Source organism: Giraffa tippelskirchi, chromosome 7 (assembly GCF_054371585.1).
Source record: "Giraffa tippelskirchi isolate mGirTip1 chromosome 7, T2T-mGirTip1v1.2.pri, whole genome shotgun sequence".
Taxonomy (NCBI): Eukaryota; Metazoa; Chordata; class Mammalia; order Artiodactyla; family Giraffidae; genus Giraffa; species Giraffa tippelskirchi.
The window spans coordinates 76,788,773-76,810,108 of record NC_137281.1 but is presented as its reverse complement, the minus strand read 5'-3'; the positions used below and the strand labels follow the sequence as shown (position 1 = coordinate 76,810,108).

General features: G+C 42.9%; 1 protein-coding gene across 1 annotated transcript in view; it reads left to right on the top strand.

Moving 5' to 3' along the window:
• The first annotated feature begins 7,422 nt into the window (after nucleotides 1-7,422).
• The window catches only part of ARSB (arylsulfatase B), a 161,265-nt gene continuing 147,351 nt past the window's right edge, over nucleotides 7,423-21,336 (top strand). Inside the window, exon 1 of the mRNA XM_081505962.1 lies at nucleotides 7,423-7,760. Within this exon, the coding sequence (XP_081362088.1) occupies nucleotides 7,455-7,760 (306 nt within the window). The 5' untranslated portion in view covers nucleotides 7,423-7,454. The remainder of the gene's footprint in view (nucleotides 7,761-21,336) is intronic.

Here is a 21,336-nt window from a genome sequence, read left to right as displayed (position 1 = left end):
TCGGTGATGCCATCCAACCATCTCATCCTCTGTCGTCGCCTTCTCCTTCCACCCCCAATCCTACCCAGCATTAGGGTATTTTCCAATGAGTCAACCCTTCACATGAGGTGGCCAAAGTATTGGAGTTTCAGCTTCAACATCAGACCTTTCAATGAACACCCAGGATTGATCTCTTTTAGGATGGATTGATGGGATCTCCTTGCAGTCCGAGGGACTCTCAAGAGTCTTCTCCAACACCACAGTTCAAAAGCATCAATTCTTCGGCGCTCAGCTTTCTTCACCGTCCAACTCTCACATCCATACATGACCACTGGAAAAACCATAGCCTTGACTAGACGGACCTTTGTTGGCAAAGTAATGTCTCTGCTTTTAAACATGCTATCTAGGTTGGTCATAACCTTCCTTCCAAGGAGTAAGCGTCTTTTAATTTCATGGCTGCAATCACCATCACCAGTGATTTTGGAGCCCAAAAAAATAAAGTCTGACACTGTTTGCACTGTTTCCCCATCTATTTCCCATGAAGTGATGGGACCAGATGCCATGATCTTAGTTTTCTGAACGTTGAGCTTTAAGCCAACATTTTCACTCTCCTCTTTCACTTTCATCAAGAGGCTCTTTAGTTCTCTTCACTTTCTGCCATAAGGGTGGTGTCATCCGCATATCTGAGGTTATTGATATTTCTCCCGGCAATCTTGATTCCAGCTTGTGTTTCTTCCAGCCCAGCATTTCTCATGATGTACTCTGCATATAAGTTAAAGAAGCAGGGTGACAACATACAGCCTTGACGTACTCCTTTTCCTATTTGGAACCAGTCTGTTGTTCCATGTCCAGTTCTAACTGTTGCTTCCTGACCTGCATACAGGTTTCTCAAGAGACAGGTCAGATGGTCTGGTATTCCCATCTCTTTCAGAATTTTCCACAGTTTGTTGTGATCCACACAGTCAAAGGCTTTGGCGTAGTCAATAAAGCAGAAATAGATGTTTTTCTGGAACTCTCTTGCTTTTTTGATGATCCAGCAGATATTAGCAATTTGATCTCTGGTTCCTCTGCCTTTTCTAAAACCAGCTTGAACATCTGGAAGTTCATGGTTCACGTATTGCTGAAGCCTGGCTTGGAGAATTTTGAGCATTACTTTACTAGCATGTGAGATGAGTGCAATTGTGCGGTAGTTTGAGCATTCTTTGGCATTGCCTTTCTTTGGGATTGGAACGAAGACTGACCTCTTCCAGTCCTGTGACCACTGATGAGTTTTCCAAATTTGCTGGCATATTGAGTGCAGCACTTTCACAGCATCACCTTTGAGGATTTGAAATAGCTCAACTGTAATTCCATCACCTCCACTAGCTTTGTTCGTAGTGATGCTTTCTAAGGCCCACTTGACTTCCCATTCCAGGATGTCTGGCTCTAGGTGAGTGATCACACCATCGTGATTATCTGGGTTGTGAAGATCTTTTTTGTACAGTTGTTCTGTGTATTCTTGCCACCTCTTCTTAATATCTTCTGCTTCTGTTAGGTCCATACCATTTCTGTCCTTTATCGAGCCTATCTTTCCCTGAGCTATCAGGGAAGCCCATATGGAAATTAAGCATGTAATCAAGTTTGCATCTCATATCACTGGAACAATGGTGGACTTCTCTATCCTTTTTATGAACGGTGGTGGGAAAACTGAGGAACCATTTGGAAAAAGATAAAATTAGATCCCTATCTCACATCATACACAAATATAAATGCCAGTGGATCAGGGATCTAAATGTAAAAACTGAATACAAGTACTAGAAAAATATATGAGTGCACTTGACTGTAACATTAGTGTAAGGAAAATCTAACTATGACTCAAATCCAGATGCACTACAACAGGAAAATATTGATAAATTTGTCTGCAGAAAAACAAATTTGGCATGTCAAAAAACGCTATACCAAAATATTTGACAGTGGACAAACTGGGAGAAAATATTTGTGATGTCAATCACAAAGAGGTAATACAGCTAATAAAGAACTCTTTAAAATGATGGGGAAATGACCAAAAACCCAATTGAAACTGACATGGACAGTTCACAAAAATAATGTAAAAATGTCCCTTCAACATAAGAAAAGATTTTTAACCTTACTCATAATAAGAGAAATACAAAAACAAACACCAGGTATACTGAGGTACCATTTTTCTTATCAGATTGGCAAAAAATGACCCAGCAATCCCACTGCTGGGCATACACACCGAGGAAACCAGAATTGAAAGAGACATGTGTACCCCAATGTTCATCGCAGCACTGTTTATAATAGCCAGGACATGGAAGCAACCTAGATGTCCATCAGCAGACGAATGGATAAGAAAGCTGTGGTACATATACACAATGGAATATTCAGTTCAGTTCAGTTGCTCAGTCGTGTCCGACTCTTTGCGACTCCATGAATCGCAGCACGCCAGGCCTCCCTGTCCATCACCAACTCTCGGAGTTTACCCAAACCCATGTCCATCGAGTCAGTGATGCTGTCCAACCATCTCATTCTCTGTTGTCCCCTTCTCCTCCTGCCCCCAATCCTTCCCAGCACTAGGGTCTTTTCCAATGAGTCAACTCTTCGCATGAGGTAGCCAAAGTACTGGAGTTTCAGCTTCAACATCAGTCCTTCCAATGAACACCCAGGACTGATCTCCTTTAAGATGGACTGGTTGGATCTCCTTGCAGTCCAAGGGACTCTCAAGAGTCTTCTCCAACACCACAGTTCAAAAGCATCAATTCTGCGGTGCTCAGCTTTCTTCACCGTCCAACTCTCACATCCATACATGACCACTGGAAAAACCATAGCCTTGACTAGACGGACCTTTGTTGGCAAAGTAATGTCTCTGCTTTTAAATATGCTATCTAGGTTGGTCATAACCTTCCTTTGAAGGAGTAAGCGTCTTTTAATTTCATGGCTGCAATCACCATCAGCAGTGATTTTGGAGCCAAAAAAAATAAAGTCTGACACTGTTTGCACTGTTTCCCCATCTATTTCCCATGAAGTGATGGGACCAGATGCCATGATCTTAGTTTTCTGAACGTTGAGCTTTAAGCCAACTTTTTCACTCTCCTCTTTCACTTTCATCAAGAGGCTCTTTAGTTCTTCTTCACTTTCTGCCATAAGCATGGTGTCATCTGCATATCTGAGGTTATTGATATTTCTCCCGGCAATATTACTCAGCCATTAAAAAGAATACATTTGAATCAGTTCTAATGAGGTGGATGAAACTGGAGCCCATTATACAGAGTGAAGTGGAGAAGGAAATGGCAACCCACTCCAGTGTTCTTGCCTGGAGAATCCCAGGGACGGAGGAGCCCGGTAGGCTGCCGTCTCTGGGGTCGCACAGAGTCGGACAAGACTGAAGCGACTTAGCAGCAGCAGCAGCAGCATACAGAGTGAAGTAAGCTAGAAAGAAAAACACCAATACAATATACTAACGCATATATATGGAATTTAGAAAGATGGTAACAATGACCCTATATGCAAGACAGCAAAAGAGACACAGATGTAAAGAACAGTCCTTTGGACTCTGTGGGAGAAGGCCAGGGTGGGATGATCTGAGAGAATAGCATTGAAACATGTATATTATCATATGTGAAACAGATTGCCAGTCCAGGTTCGATGCATGAGACAAGTGCTCAGGGCTGGTGCAATGGGATGACCCAGAGGGATGGGATGGGGAGGGGGGTTCAGGATGGGGAACACATGTAAACCCACGGCTGATTCATATCAATGTATGGCAAAAACCACTACAATATGGTAAAGTAATTAGCCTCCAACTAAAATAAGTTAATAAAAAAATTAGTTAATTAAAAAAGTATAGTATAGTAATTTTTAATGACTGGTGATAGTGAAAATTAATACAACCCATATACATATGGAAAAGGGGAAAATAGAATTGGAGGTATTCACTATGAACTCATACTTAAGGTATGTGTATATGTGTACACATATATCTGGCTTCTATCTATAGTGAGAGATCCTACAAGCAGTGACAGCCAGGTAACAATAAGTACATTTACAGCACAGATCTTCGGATATCTTTTTTCAGGTAGGAATACTGGAGTGAGTTGCCATTTGCCTTCCCCAGGGGATCTTCCTGACCCAGGGATCAAAACCACATTTCCCATGTCTCCTGCCCGTGACTCTGCATTGCAGGTGATTCTTTACTTGCTGAACCACCAGGGAAGCCCTTCTAGAAGCCATCCTCCACTAAAAAGCATCAGGGTTCCTTGGAGAAGTGGATGACTCTAGGGTTGGGGAAGGAAGAATATAAGATAAATCTAGAATATCTTGTACCAAAAAGTAAGGGAGTACTCAAGGATTAAAGAAGACATGCTGAAAGGACACTGGAACCAGACTGAAGGGATACCCTCTGGCCAAATCAGAGGAAATTTGAGCACTGAAATAATTAAAGTGTTATAGCATACTGACTAAAATAAGAACCTGTGAGTTCATAGTGATATAAATAAATAAATGGAGAAGAACATAAAGTTCTTCCTTACAGTAGAAAGACAACTGGTGATTATAGGAAGAATGACGGAATTGGAAAATCACCAATAGGCAACCATCCTAATATTGATTGAAGTAAGAAGCATTGAGGGTACTAAAACTAATAAGCAAACGTTTTAGGAATGACAGAATATATACATATTCTCAAAGTATTTTCCCTCAAATAATTACTAATTACAAAGGGGAAAATAGTAACTTTACAGTGAAGAAATGGCCACCTTAACAAAGTTCTCAAATACTAAAGCAACTCAGCATGTGCTTCTTAGTAAGAAGCATCAAGAATGCAACATCATTTTTTGCAATATTTCTTCACAAACCCATAACCTGAGCCTAATCATTAGGAAACAACAGACTAACTCCAACTAAGAAAATTTATAATAACTAGCCAGTACTGTACATCACAGGTGTTCAATATACAGATGAAAAATAGAATTAACTCTTTTTCATTAGCTCAGGTGCACATTTCCAGAGTAATATTAAAATAAGCTTGTTCCCATCAGGACATGGGAAGGCTCAGTGCAAGTTTAGTAGTTTCTAGAGCAGTTGGTCAAAGGAGGAATTGTTCTGCAGATTAGCAGCCACTGTTTGGGCAATTTGATTTCTATCAGGGAGGGTAGGCAGGAACACTAATGGGGAGAGGGACATGCAAGGCCACTGTGGAAAATTCTTAGTCCTTTAAGGTCTCTTATAAGGTCTTTAAATGAAATTGTCAAGCCTTTACATAACGAGACTCAAACAATTCTTCAAAATTATCTTTGGTATAAAGAAAAATGCATTTTTTTGCCACTCTCATACTTCTTAGTCAATCACTTCATGTAGAAAAAAGAAAATGTCATCGATATTATTACTTTATGCCCTGTGAGTAGAAACCAGGAAAATCAATAGAAATTTGCATTGTTATTTAAGCATTAAAATATCCATAGCAAAGAATTTTATCTAAAATAATTTATCAGTGAAATAAAAATTTTAATGATTTAAAAAATTCTTATTACTTTAATGCTAAATTAAAATTTTTTCCTGTTAATTTTTTTTTATTCCACCAGAGGTGAAAAGTGGAAGTAACATAAACTAATCTACATCTGCAAAGAAAAAAAATTCTATGTATGTAAGAGGGAAATAGTCTAAAATGTCCTAAAGTATAATTATTTTTTAAAAAAGATAAAATCACGACCCTTATGAATATATAAAAATGAATACATGTTAAAGATCTTATTTAACTCATTAATGAGAAAATTGGTGAAGTGTTAATAGCAGTTCAGAGGAAATCCAAGGAACAGATCAGGAATATGACATGTGTAAGTGGAGGCAAAACTTCTTTCTACAGTGGTGGTGGTGAGGGTGCCACTCCACTGGATAGAATTCATTTGCATGTGTATAAACCTGGTGGCTCAGATGGTAAAGAATCTCCCTGCAATGCAGGAGACCCTGGTTCAATCCCTGGGTCTGGAAGATCATCTGGAGATGGAAATGGCAACCCACTCTCAGTATTCTTGCCTGGAGAATTCCATGGACAGAGGAGACTGTAGGGCTATGGGGTCTCAAAGAAACAGACAAGACTGAACAACTAACACGCACAATTAGTTTTCATCGCCTATAGCTGGCTGGTTATCTACAACCTATAGGTTACCTACAACCTATAAAGTTGTAAAATGATTCCCATGGAATCAGATGCAGATAACCTGAAAGGATGCTGTGCAAAATGTCGTCCCCTACAACTGTTAACAGTTCTTGTCTGTCTCCAGACACAGAGAAGGCTGAGTCTTGATGGCAATGGGAATATACTGGTCATAAGGCTAACTTCCCCATTCAGTGAGCACATAGCTAAGGGAATTTTTCCTTCCATCCACAGAGTATTTAAGGCAAATTAGGTATTTCATTTCTTTGGTTCACTATTTGATTGTGGGAGAGCCAGCTGGTGGCTCATACGGTAAAGAATATGCCTGCAATGCGGGAGACCTGGATTCTATCCCTGGGTTGGGAAGATCCCCTGGAGCAGGGCATGGCAACCCACTCCAGTGTTCTTGCCTGGAGAATCCCATGGACAGAGGAGGCTGGCAGGCTGCAGTCCGTGGGGTCGCACAGAGCCGGGCACGACTGAGCGATTAAAGCTCAAAGCACCGCTCTTAAAGGAAGCATGAACTTGACAGGTTAGTGAGCTGCTCAGCACCCAAACAGCAGCTCAATCAACACCCAGTGTAGCCTAAGTACAACTGCATCTGTAAAAGGGCCCCGTGCAGTCGGAGTGTGTATTTTGTATTTGACCTTTTTTTTTTTTTTTTTTTCCTGGTGGGGAGGAAGTGGCTTCACAGGCGTGCTCTATTCTTAAATGAATCGGAAACATCAGATCTCTGTCTCTTCATCGTTCTCCCACCTGCACGACGCCGGGTTCTTTGGTCAGAAATAATTCTGCTAGAAATGAGTCACGACCTTTAAAACATCATAGCTCAAGATGTGGAGTCAGAACTGAGTTTGAGTTAGGCTCAGCCAACTACAAGCTTGTTTATTGTTTCTTTATTGGGGTCTGGGGGTAGGCAGTAATTGTGATTCCTGGCAGGGTTGTTTCAAGATGTAAAGAAATGAGGGATGTGAAACATGCTTTGTAAGCTGTGAAGAATTAGTAAAAAGAACAGATCTGCTCTGTTTCAGGGGTGCCACGAGGCACAGTTCTTCCGTGGAAAGATAAGAAGTCTTGGCCGCTTTCCAGCACCCACGGAGTTGCCACGGAGCGCGGCAGCAGGCTCGGCCCGGCTTCTTCCCGGCTGACTCCTCCCCACCGGCCCGCGTCGGAGGCGGCGGGCGCGGGTCTCCCCTGCCCGCGGCCAGCTGGGGGTGAAGTCCCGAGCCGGGGCGGGGCGGGCCCGGGCCGCCCAGTTCCTGCTTCTATAAGCGGTGCCTGGGGCCGGCGGCGCCGCCACAAACGCGGGCACGGCGAGCGGCGCAGGATGGGCGCGCGCGGCGCCGCGAGCCCGCCGCGAGGCCCCGGGCCGCTGCTCCCCGCCGTCCTCCCGCTCGGGCTGCTGCTGCTGCTGCCGCTGCCGCCGGGCTCGGGCGCCGGGGCCGGCCGGCCGCCCCACCTCGTCTTCGTGCTGGCGGACGACTTGGGCTGGAACGACGTGAGCTTCCACGGGTCGGCCATCCGCACGCCGCGCCTGGACGCGCTGGCGGCCGGCGGGGTGCTGCTGGACAACTACTACACGCAGCCGCTGTGCACGCCCTCGCGGAGCCAGCTGCTCACCGGCCGCTACCAGGTACGCAGCGCCCCGGGGCCTGCCCGGCCCGCGAGCCTCTTAGAAGTGGGCCCGAGCCCGAACAGCCGGCTGCGTCCCCGGCCGGACTCGCGAAGGGGCGGCTTCTCTCACGGGCGGCGCCGCGCTCGCTCCTCCCAGGCCCGCAGCCCGCGGCGGAGTCTGCGCATGCCCGGCTCCTGGCACACCCCCGCCTCCCCCGCGTCCTCCTGTGCCCCACCTCTCCCGGGGGGTTTCTGCCTTCGGTTTTCGGAAGGTCCCGGGGAAGGGGCTTCTGGGCAGTGCCAGCTGCGGGGCGTTGCGAGTCAGTAGGCAGAAGGCCCGCGTGGACTCTGCCTAGCGGCCTTAAAGTGGGAGGATAGAGAAGGGAGGGGCCCCCAGGAATGGAGCAGGGGGAGATGGGGACCCAGGAAAGCCGGGGGGGGGCGGGGGGCGCGTTAACAGTGGGGCAGGTTTTGTTTCCCTGCGAACCTAGCGGTCCTACATTAGGACTGCCCTACCAAAGGTTTAGTTTTTCCAAGTTCTCAGCAGCCCTGGAATGAAAACCAGATTGATATTTCTTGGGCTGATGACTTTCCCCATCCAGGGATCAAACCGGGTCTCCTGCACTGCAGGCGGATTCTTTACCGTCTGAGCCACCAGGGAAGCCCCAGACAGCGTTTGGAATACCTGAGACACTTCTCCATAGAGGTAGGGAAAGGTCAGCATTACATGTGATTTTAGTGAAGGCTGGGGTGTGTGTGCAGTCAAGCACACGTTTTTGCAGAGGCTTGCTGCTAGTCATCAGTTAATGACTTCAGTGCTTTTCTGGATATGAGGAGATGTAAGACTTGGGCTGATAAATCTTTTCCTGAAAATATCTAACTCTCTGAAGGCCTGCTCTGCCAATTTTTCCCAGAGCACAGAGTGCCTCATTCCTAATCTCAACCCTGAACTCCCTCCAGGGGGTGTTGAAGGTCAGAAACTGTAGTGGCTTGTGACCCAACCCTTGTAGAGGCAGATGGCAAGTGCCAGTTCTTAGTTGGCAGAATCACATAGCTAGAAAGTGGTAAAAAGGAGTTCCATGCCTTTCTTGTATCCACTAGTCATCTCAGGCCTCTCAAATTGGATTTTTTTTCTTAACCCGAATAAGATTGACATTTTGTGATTATGACTATGATAAATACAATAAACAGGTACTTCTTGAGAACACAAGCACACCTCCACATGGATGTACTGTTTATTCAACAACCCCTTACTGTGAGTCACAGGGATGTGCTTGAACTTTACCCTTCCAAATCTGTGTTCATGTAGCCTTTCAGATCAACCCTAGCCTCATGTCCTGAGTTCAAGGGAAGGGAAGGGTTCACTTGCAGTAAAGATTTGCGTAGTGGTCTGAGACTGTTAGAAACAGAAAAGATAAGACTGAAACACAACTCAAAGTTTGCAGTGGAGGTAAAGGATGGTTCCCTTCACCATCAGCCCTAAATACTTTCCACAGCTCTGACTGGTTGCTACGTGGACTCAGGAATCTCGGCTCGAATGCAGATGTCACCCTGGACCCTTTGTAGGAATAAAAGTGCATCTGAGTAAAGAGGGGAACGAAGGGAAGACAGAGTCTGCCCAAATGGTTCTACATTTGATATGAAATAAGAAAACTGAACTCAAATTGCAGAAGAATGGGAGGGCCATTCATTTCCCCAACTTCCTCCTTTCCAACAGTCTTGAACAGGAAAGCAAATACCACACTTTAAAAATTTGTTCATATAACTGACTGCTTATGCCCCTGAGCATTCTCCCTGATCAGTTACCAACATTTTATCTTTGGTGGGAAAACAAAGTTGAGTCTTTAGACTACCCTGAGGTTAAGAAGTGAAGGAAGGGTAAAGGCTGCTTACTCCAAAAGAGTTTAGAGACCACTCACTGCAGCAACTAGCCTCCCAAACATTTTGCTTGACTTTTCTCCCCTATTTTATTCTGAGTTCAAGAGACTCAATTAGAAATTATCTTGGGTTAGTAACATCTTATTTTTAAAAATTATTTATTTTAATTGGAGGCTAATTACAATATTGTGGTGGTTTTAGCCAAAGATGGAGAAACTCTATACAGTCAGCAAAAACAAGACCAGGAGCTGACTGTGGCTCAGATCATGAACTCATTATTGCCAAATTCAGACTTAAATTGAAGAAAGTGAGGAAAACCACTAGACCATTCAGGTATGACCTAAATCAAATCCCTTATGATTATACAGTGGAAGTGACAAATAGATTTAAAGGACTAGATCCAATTGAGTGCCTGATGATCTATGGACAGAGGTTCATGACATTGTACAGGAGACAGGGATCAAGACCATCCCCATGGAAAAGAAATGCAAAAAAGCAAAATGGCTGTCTGAGGAGGCCTTACAAATAGTTGGGAAAAGAAGAGAAGCAAAAAACAAAGGAGAAAAGGAAAGATATAAGCGTCTGAATGCAGAGTTCCAAAGAATAGCAAGGAGAGATAAGAAAGCCTTCCTCAGCCATCAATGCAAAGAAATAGAGGAAAACAACAGATTGGGAAAGACTAGAGATCTCTTCAAGAAAATTAGAGATACCAAGGGAACATTTCATGCAAAGATGGGCTCGATAAAGGACAGAAATGGTATGGACCGAACAGAAGCAGAAGATATTAAGAAGAAGTGGCAAGAATACACAGAAGAACTATACAAAAAAGATCTTCACGACCCAAATAACCACAATGGTGTGATCACTCACCTAGAGCCAGACATCCTGGAATGGGAAGTCAAGTGGGCCTTAGGAAGCATCACTACGAATAAAGCTAGTGGAGGTGATGGAATTCCAGTTGAGCTATTTCAAATCCTGAAAGATGATGCTGTGAAAGTGCTGTACTCAATATATCAGCAAATTTGGAAAACTCAGCAGTGGTCACAGGACTGGAAAAGATCAGTTTTCATTCCAATCCCAAAGAAAGGCAATGCCAAAGAATGCTCAAACTACCGCACAATTGCACTCATCTCACACGCTAGTCAAGTAACGCACAAAATTCTCCAAGCCAGGCTTCAGCAATACGTGAACCGTGAACTTCCAGATGTTCAAGCTGGTTTTAGAAAAGGCAGAGGAACCAGAGATCAAATTGCTAATATCTGCTGGATCATCAAAAAAGCAAGAGAGTTCCAGAAAAATGTCTATTTCTGATTTATTGAATATGCCAAAGCTTTTGACTATGTGGATCACAATAAACTGTATAGAAATTCTTCAAGAGATGAAGACCTGACCTGCCTCTTGAGAAACCTGTATGCAGGTCAGGAAGCAACAGTTAGAAGTGGACACGGAACAACAGACTGGTTCCAAATAGGAAAAGGAGTACATCAAGGCTGTATATTGTCACCCTGCTTATTTAACTTACATGTAGAGTACATCATGAGAAACGCTGAACTGAATGAAGCACAAGCTGGAATCAAGATTGCTGGAGAAATATCAATAACCTCAGATATGCAGATGACACCACCCTTATGGCAGAAAGTGAAGAAGAACTAAAGAGCCTCTTGATGAAAGTAAAAGAGGAAAAAGTGAAAAAGTTGGCTTAAAGCTCAACATTCAGAAAACTTAAGATCGTGGCATCCAGTCCCATCACTTCATGGCAAATAGATGGGGAAACAGTGGAAACAGTGTCAGACTTTATTTTTTTGGGCTCCGAAATCCCTGAAGATGGTGACTGCAGCCATGAAATTAAAAGATGCTTACTCCTTGGAAGAAAAATTATGACCAACCTAGACAGCATATTAAAAAGCAGAGATATAACTTTGTCAACAAAGGTCTGTCTAGTCAAGGCTATGGTTTTTCCAGTAGTCATGCATGGATGTGAGAGTTGGACTTTAAAGAAAGCTGAGCACTGAAGAATTGATGCTTTTGAACTGTGGTGTTGGAGAAGACTCTTGAGAGTCCCTTGGACTGCAAGGAGATCCAACCAGTCCATCCTAAAGGAGATCAGTCCTGGGTGTTCATTGGAAGGACTGATGTTGAAGCTGAAACTCCAATACTTTGGCCACCTCATGCGAATAGCTGACTCATTGGAAAAGACCCTGATGCTGGGAAGGATTGAAGGCAGGAGGAGAAGGGGACAACAGAGGATGAGATGGCTGGATGGCATCACCGACTCAATGGACATGAGTTTGGGTGAACTCTGGGAGTTGGTTATGGACAGGGAGGCCTGGCTTGCTGCAGTTCATGGCATCACTGAGTCGACACGACTGAGTGACTGAACTGAGCTGACATGAATCAGCCACAGGTGTACATGTGTCCCCTCATCCCGAACTGCACTCCCACCTCCCTCCCCATCCCATCCTTTTGGCTTGTCCCAGTGTACTGGCTTTGAGTTTCATGCCCTGTTTCATGCATTGAACTTGGACTGGTGATCTATTTCAAATACGGTCATATACATGTTTCAATGCTGTTCTCTCAAATCACCCCACCCTTGCCTTCTCCCACAGAGTCCAAAAGTCTGTTCTTTATATCTATGTCTCTTTTGCTGTCTCGCATGTAGTGTCGTTGTTACCATCTTTCTAAATTCCATATATACGTGTTAATATATTGTATTGGTGTTTTTCTTTCTTACTTCACTCTGTATAATAGGCTCCAGTTCCATCCACCTCATTAGAACTGATTTAAATGTGTTCCTTTTAATAGCTGAGTAATATTCCATTGTGTACATGTACCACAGCTTTCTTACCCATTCATCTGCCGATGAACATCTAGGTTGTTTCCATGTCATTGCTATTATAAACAGTGCTGCAATGAACATTGGGGTACACATGTTGCTTTCAATTCTGGTTTCCTCGGTGTGTATGCCCAGCAGTGGGATTGCTGGGTTGTATGGCAGATCTGTTTTCAGTTTTTTAAGGAATCTCCACACTGTTCTCCATAGTGGCTGTACTAGTTTGCATTCCCACCAAGAGTGTAAGAGGGCTCCCTTTTCTCTGCACTCTCTCCAGAATTTATTGCTTGTAGACTTTTTGATAGCAGCCATTCTGACTGGTGTGAGATGGTACCTCACTGTGGTTTTGATTTGCATTTCTCTAATAATGAGTGATGTGGTGCATTTTTTCATGTGTTTGTTAGCCATCTGTATGTCTTCTTTGGAGAAATGTCTGTTTAGTTCTTTGGCCCATTGTTTGATTGGGTTGTTTATTTTGCTGGTATTGAGCTACATGAGCTGTTTGTATATTTTTGAGATTAATTGTTTGTCAGTTGCTTCATTTGCTATTATTTTCTCCCATTCTGAAGGCTGTCTTTTCACCTTGCTTATAGTTTCCTTCATTGTGCAAAAGGTTTTAAGTTTAATTAGATCCCATTTGTTTATTTTTGCTTTTATCTCCACTACTCTGGGAGGTGGGTCATAGAGGATCTTGCCTGATTTATGTCAAAGAATGTTTTGCCTATGTTTTCCTCTAGGAGTTTTATAGTTTCTGGTCTTACATTTAGATCTTTACTCCATTTTGAGTTTATTTTTGTGTATGGTGTTAGAAAGTGTTCTAGTTTCATTCTTTTACAAGTGGTTGACCAGTTTTCCCAGCACCACTTGTTAAAAGAGATTGTCTTTTCTCCATTGTATATTCTTGCCTCCTTTGTCAAAGATAAGATGTCCATAGGTGCGTGGATTTATCTATGGGGTTTCTATTTTGTTCCATTCATCTATATTTCTGTCTTTGTGCCAGTACCATACTGTCTTGATGACTGTAACTTTGTAGTATAGTCTGAAGTTAAGCAGGTTGATTCCTCCAGTTCCATTCTTCTTTCTCAAGATTGCTTTGGCTATTCGAGGTTTTTTGTATTTCCATACAAATTGTGAAATTATTTGTTCTAGTTCTGTGAAAAATGCTGTTGGTAGCTTGATAGGGATTGCATCGAATCTATAGATTGGTAAGCATCTCTGGGTGAGCCAAGGAGCCTCACTGGCCTCAGATGCTATATTCTGGTACCATTCTAAGCATTTCACATGTATTGATTCATTTAAGTCTTACAGCAACCCAGTGAAATAGGTCCTGCTATTATCATCCCTATTTGATTACAAGGAAAATGATGAGGTAGTTAAGATACTTGCTCAAGGTCGTGGGGCTGGTAAGCTGTGGGTCTGTGAATCAGGATTTGACCCAGACAGTGTAGGTCTGTAACAATTATACTATCTTGCCTACTCAGACTTATTTTAAAATATCATTGCAAGAGCTGCTTCAGATTTACTAAACAATCTCTTTTATTTTTTAACATTTCAGTCATTCCTAAACATCTTGATGAGAAAAATTAACCCACTACATTTCAAGCTAGGAATTCCATATTTTAAATGTAAAGTGAAAATAGTGAGGTGGGTTTTATTTCAAAATGAGTCACGTGTTTTGCATAATTTTAGACAATAAAATGAGGAAATGTGTTGAGTATTTCAAAATTAGATACTTGAAAGAACTGCTTAGTGGTCTTATCTGTGAACTTAGCACAGATAGAGATTCCCCCTTCCTTAATCATCAAACTTTAGAGTAGAAAAGTACAAAATGATAAACAAGTTTTCAGTGATTGAACTTTCTATTCCCAAGAAATGCTGAGTTTTAGGTTTTTAACTTTTAAGAGTATTTACTGAAGAGGACCAGTAGAATTTTGAGATGTAAGTTTCAGTCTTTGCCATGTCAGCCTTCAGACTCTGACCTCAAAGGACATGATTTTCCACATCTATAATATATGAGAGTTGGAGTGAGCTCTAAGTCTCTTTTTAGCTCTAAATTTCTTTGATTTTAAGACTCTTGTGTTCACTAGAGCAAGTTTCTAACTTCAGGAAAGCACATATCATACCCACTGTCTCCACCTACTGGTAGAAAGAGATGACTCTTGCCCAACAGTGTCTGCTTTACAGACACTGCAGGAGCTGCTTGCTGTGAGGCTAGGAACTTGTTGAAAAAGGAATATGAATTCGACCTTTTATTTTGAGACGTTTAATTTGTTCAAAATCCTCACATTTGAAACTTTTACAGCTTGCATATGTTGGTGAAAATTGCACAGAGTTTAGATGGAGGGGAGAGGGAGGCTGATCAGCAGAGGAGCTAAGTAGTTACTGGTACTCCAGGGACTGGAATTCAGGTCTCTGTCCACTTTGGCTAGTTTTCTTCCCACAGTCTTATGACTCATTCATCCCCTATTTTAAAAATCTTTGAAAAATCTATATTTTATTTATATTTTGAATAGGAAATCCTATTCTAATTCCCTATATCCTTGCCAACACTGGTATATATTAGATACTAAACCATCTTCAGATATATGATCTGTGAATATTTTTATCCTTATGTTTATCCTCTGCAGTACCACATGATCTAAGGACAGATGTGTGAGGGTGCAAACTTGCAACAGGTAGTAAATAAGATTTAGAGATCTAATGCATAGCACAGTGGATACAGACAATAATATTGTATTATAAGCATGGAACTTGCTAGGAGACTATAAGCTAATGATTCCAACCAGTAAAAGAAGACAGTTATATAATATGATAGAAGTGCTAATTATCAGTACAATGGTGATCACATCTTAATGTATAAATGTATCAAATTAATATGTGACACATGTTAAATTTATATAGTGTTGTGTATTGAATACATTTCAATAGAGAACACACATATCCTAAGCCAGGGATTGTGATTCATGTCTCACCTAGGGTACCAAAAAAATAAAAAAATACATGTAATAAAGATGTTTATAAAAGTGGGAGAATAAGTAAATAAAAATCCTTCAACTTTTCTAATAGAATTTGTATACTGCTTTTAATTAGTACCAAAGACTTGAAAATCCTGAATTTCCTTATTCTTACAACTTGACTTTATTTGCTGCAAAATGTTCATTACATCTCTGCACTCCCAGTTCACATTTTCAGCGTGGCTGTCTATTCTCAAGTCGACTTTCCCACTAGGTTGCCCTGCTTGTCCCTGACCCAGAGAAGCACCCGATGTTGAGCAACTAAATGAGACTTTGCTAAGCGCTTTAACACCGTGTGTGTTTCCTGAAAGAGCTCACTGTCTTAACTGCTTAGGGTTGACAGGTCATTTCTAGTGCTTTGGCTTCCTTTTTAAGAAATTAAAAAGATGAAAGGGTAACAAAACTGGTAAGCCTTTATAGAAGCACTTCCTTCTGGGGAAAAAAGAAAACAGTAACTTTGGTCCTCACCTGGGAACATTCTTACCTTGGGAACTGAGGGGGCCACTCCACCAGGACTCTATAAACCTTGGCAGAGGATAAAAACAATGAAAGATGATGCCAAGGTTTCATTCTTAAGGGACCCATGCCACATTTCTCTTCATCACATTGATAAACGGACAAGACACTTTCACGCCTTTTCACTCACGCCTGTAGCAGAACCTTGGACAGGAAATCTAGGAAGGAGGCTGTGTGGGAGCATGGTGGGTGATATTTGACTTTTGCCTCTAGTCTGCTTTAAGAATGTGAGCAGGGAAGACCCCACAGCTGCAGGCAGAAGAGGGCGTTGCTCACCGCGATGTGGAAGGAGGAAGTGGTTATGTCTAGGCAGGCTCTCACCTCCCTGCGGCTATTCCTCATTGCCTCATTCCTCGTGTCCTGCCTGCTCAGTCTCTGTCAGCCCTCCAAGTGCGTGCCTCTCAGCATCTCCTGTCCCTGGTCACCTCTCCCTGACTCTAAGAAGTGGGGCAAAGAGGAGTCAAGAGTTGGAAGCAAAGGGCAGAGTCTTGGGGAAAAGTAGTCACACATTGCCTGCCGTGTGCTCAGTCACTTCAGTCATGTCCAACTCTTTGCACTCCTACGGACTAGAGCCCACAAGGCTCCTCTGTCCATGGGCTACTCCAGGCAAGAAGACTGGAGTGGGTTGCTGTGCCCTCCTCCAGGGCATCTTCCCCACCCAGGAATCGAACCCATGATTCTTACGTCTCCTGCATTGGCAGGCAAGTTCTTTACAACTAGCGCCACCTGGGAAGCCCAGTCACACATTAGGAGTGTTCATATGACTTACTTTCCTGGTGGCTCAGCTGGTAAAGAATCTGCCTGCAATGCAGGAGACCTAGGTTTGATCCATGGGTTGGGAAGATCTTTATTCCTGTGCTCATTTGAGGGGAGGAGTAAAGGATGCATCCGCTCCATACTGACAAGCAAGATGGCTGCCCTCTACAGCAAACACGTCAGGGCTTCGCTGAAGGAAAGGGAGGTGGGGGGGGGGTGACTTGCTTTGATGGGTCTTTTGTTTTTATTGAAGCCAAGTGTTCTTCCTAAGCCTAGCCTGAGCCCAGAGGCATTTCCCAAGAGGGAAGGGGCAACTGGAGCCCTTAGTCTGCAAATGTTGAAGATATTTTTTTAAAAAATCTAATTTTTACCTTTTTTACTTCCCAAATAATGGGAAAAGAGGGATAAAAAGTTTGGAGTTGAGTGGAATATGAATCATTGACTTACGGGATTTTTAGGTTGGTTGACATTTGAAGTTTGTTATTCCAAGAATCACTCTGAGCATAAGCTGTTACTGTCTGGTAACTCTGCTTCCTTATTCATATCACTTTTCTAAAAATTCTGTTTCCTCCATATTGTCCTTCCTTTTCATTCTGGGCTCTCGACTGGATTTATAATTTAAACAGGAAGGCACTGAAACAGCTTTTGCCTTTTTTATTCCTTTTGCAAACAACATCCCTTTGTGGTTTAGTGAGAGATTTACACTCTTCGCTAATCAACACCAAAATAAATTGACCCTTAAAACTGTCAGTGACACCGGCCAGTTCTGCAGCCTGAGTTCTGAAGGACTAGGCCAGATGGCAAAGCCAGGCCCCCAGCACACATAATGTGCGTTCTGTAGCTCTTGGCGTCAGCAGTGCGGGCAGCTGACCGCTTTTTAGAAGGCTTAGTGGGAGGGAGCAGATTCTCCACTATCCGTTTGTTCCATGGGGCTTCTCCAGGGATAAACCTTAAGGTGGCACGAGTGGTCCTCAGCCATGGTTAAACCCTGTACTGCTCTGGCCCAGGCCCAGGCTGGCACTGCTGAACTCCTGGCTGGCCCCCAGCATGTTCTGCGATTGTGTTCTGGTCGTGAAGCTCTCCTTTAGGCTCCCTGGTGTATAATGTAGAAGAGCAGAGCTGCCCATTTTTCGGAATTTTCAAATATTGCAGCAGGATGTGTTGCCCAAATACAGAGCTGCAGTGAGTTCATCGTGCTCAGGTCAGACCGACAGGCAGAATCCTGCTCTGTTCCCCTGGATGTTATCTCGACACTCTTGAAGTTCAGAGAAATAGCATCCATTGCCAGCACATCCATTGCCAGTACACACACATATGAAAATTTTGCTTTTCATGTCAAGTTTTGACTTCAGACTTCCACCTTGTTCACCTGCAAAGGGAGTTTTGGCTCTTTGAAAATTCATAACTGCATCATCAAAGTGCTAATCCAATAAAACAAACCAAGAATCCTTCTGTCATATGGAGAATGGAGTAAGAAATGGCAACCCACTCCAGTATTCTTGCCTGGAAAAATACCGTGGACAGGAAAGCCTGGCAGGCTGCAGTGCTTGGGGCTGCAAAGAGTTGGACACAGCTGAGCACGCACACGCATGCCATGTAAGTAGCAGGGTCTCCCTGGGCCTTGGGAGAGCTTATTATAAGAGTAACTGAAATCCAGTACTCTGAGCTTCCAAAAGACACACTGCCTATGAGATTCTGATGTGGGAGCCATCCTTCCTCCTCCCCTTCCGGGAGAGTGGTGTTTTTTTTTAATTCTCAAGAGACCACCCTGATAGTATATTCAAGGTCTACATGGGACAGAATAACTCACGGGGTCAAATACATTTTTACATGCAGCAAAATATGTAAACAAAGATTTCTCATCAGTTTTCTCATAGAAAGCACCCAGAGACAAGCCAGGCCCTTGACTAACTCTGCAGACTCTGCCTTTGTGGAGGGAATCCTTGACATTCAAGTAAAATCTTAGGAGAAGCTGTTTTTTGGGGCTTTGTTTAATGAAGAAGAGACAGCTACAGGGAGAGAGTAACCTCTTTGGACTCTCCTCTACTATCTGTAGGACCCTCTCCATTCAGTGCCTACTCTGCAAACACTGAAGGTAGACGTTAGAATGGAATTGTTTTAGATGCTGTTGTGTTGCCAAGGGGATGCTTCTTTTTTCTTTTGGTTCTTCTTGGCGCCTTATTACCATCCTGCCCCGTGAAGCATGGCGTGGCTCTACAGTTTGGTGCTAAACTCAAGTGTAGTTCTGTGTTTGCCTGTTGACAGCTTCTCTACACACTACAGCTTCCTCACTTCAAACAGTGTGTGAACAAACCAAAAATATGTTTTTGGCTGTCATCCAGACTTTGGCTTCCGCTCCCCAAGTCATGCCATAAAAATGCTCTGTCGAATAAATTCTCAGGAACTGAAAAGAACATTCCCTGCTCCATAGGATTTTAGATAATAGAGGAGGCTTCAGCTGACCACCTGGCGTGGTGCCCATGGCCTTGGAAAAGCAAATCACACAGCATCCCCTGGCAGTGCTTTACAGCGACTGGAGATCAAGTGATGGATGAACTTTCCATTTAAAGAAATTTGCACATAATGTTTATCTCCACTGGGTCTTTTGAACTCCGTAAAATATTATCTTTCTGTATCCTCTGCTGTTGCCAGTTAGTATAGATTATGAAGTTTTTGAAGCCAGGATTAATTTTCTATTGAGTAAACTTCTAGTGTTAACCATGGACAGAATCCTATTATTTGAGAGATGTGTGTGTGTGTGTGTGTGTGCGTGCACACTCATGCATGCTTGTGTATGTTTAGAGAGCAATGTTTCCCTTTCCCAGCCTGGATATAGTCACATCCTTATGATTCAGGATCCCAGTTGGAAAGAGATGGCATATTCCAATTAGGATAATTTAGGGAGAGTTTATTCACAAAAGGACTATTTTTATTTTATTTTATTTTTTTAGTTGCAGCAGGTGGGATCCAGCTCCCTGACCAGGTATTGAACCTGGGCCCCCTGACATGGGAACTTGGAGTCTTAACCACTGGACCACCAGGGAGGTTCCAGGGGCTATTTTTAAAAGGTGTGAATGTGTTGGAGAAACAGAAGGAGATAGTGTATGACTCACTGGAGCTGTTAATGCTCCTAGACCAGAAGGGAAGGAAAGGAAGAGGAGAGACCAGAAACTGTAAACAGAATCCTGTAGAGAAGGCCACTTTGGGAATGGCCTGCAGGATACGGATAACCTGGCTGCTCGGGGCCATTCATCTCTTCCCTCCGTCTAGTCCCTGTTTGGGCTCCCCATAGACTGGACCCAATCAGAACCCGGAGGTGCAGAAGGTCTTTGATTTGGTCCTGGTAGGTCGATTTCCCTGGCTGAAAACAGGACAGAAGGCAAATTGGGGATTTGGAGGGCAAATGAAGGGCATCTGGAATATATCCCAGTGTAGAGGTCTAGTTATTCCTAGGGAGGGCACAAAATCTGAATAGAAAATTTAAACTCGCTTTTATTTTTAAATAGCTTTATTGAGGTATAATTGACAATGCACTGGATGTTAGTCCAGAGAAGACAATGGCAGCCCACTCCAGTACTCTTACCTGGAAAATCCCATGGACGGAGGAGCCTGGTAGGCTGCAGTCCGTGGGGTCGCAAAGAATTGGACATGACTGAGCGACTTCACTTTCACTTTTCACTTTCATGCATTGGAGAAGGAAATGGCAACCTACTCCAGTGTTCTTGCCTGGAGAATCCCAGGGACAGGGGAGCCTGGTGGGCTGCTGTCTCTGGGGTCACACAGAGTTGGACACAACTGAAGCGACTTAGTAGCAGCAGCAGCAGATGTTAGTCGCTCAGTCGTATCCAACTCTTTGCAACTCCATGGAAAAAAGTAGCCATTCATGCTCCTCTGTCCATGGAATTCTCCAGGCAAGATACTGGAATGGGTAGCCATTCCCTTCTTCAGGGGATCTTCCCAACCCAGGAGTCAAACCTGGCTTTTCTACATTGAGGCAGCTTCTTTATCATCTGAGCCACCAGGGAAGCAATAAACTGCATATAATTCAAGTATACAGTTTGATAAGTTTTTATATGTATATACCCGTGAAGCCATTATCACACTATCAAGTTAGCAAACATATTATCACCTTCAAAATAAACTCACTTTAACATTTATGGTATTCCATATGGTCCTTTTAGAAGGGCATGGAAAGATATCATGAAATCAAGCAATAGCAAATACATTTCCAAAAGTATTGGCTCTGGAAAGGCACACAAAAAATGAAATTCAAGACAATGTCAAAGTTTATGAGAAAGCTATTTAATAGTAAGTAGTTTGTAATACATTTTTTTTAAATTGTGAGTTTGAAGGTTTTTGTTTTGTTTTTGTGTTTACTTCATGTCTGTTTATTGCCATGAATTTAATGCAAAGCATGTACCAGCTTAAAAATTGAAGACCCCATAGAGCTTATGTTTATGTGGTTATCCCTTTCAAACTTTACCATATTGAAAATTAAAATAAAAATTTTAAATATTTTTTTATTCATTGAAAAATGGCAATAATAATTCTATTACATATTAACATAAGTAGCTTAGGGAAAATAGGCTATTTTGTATTTT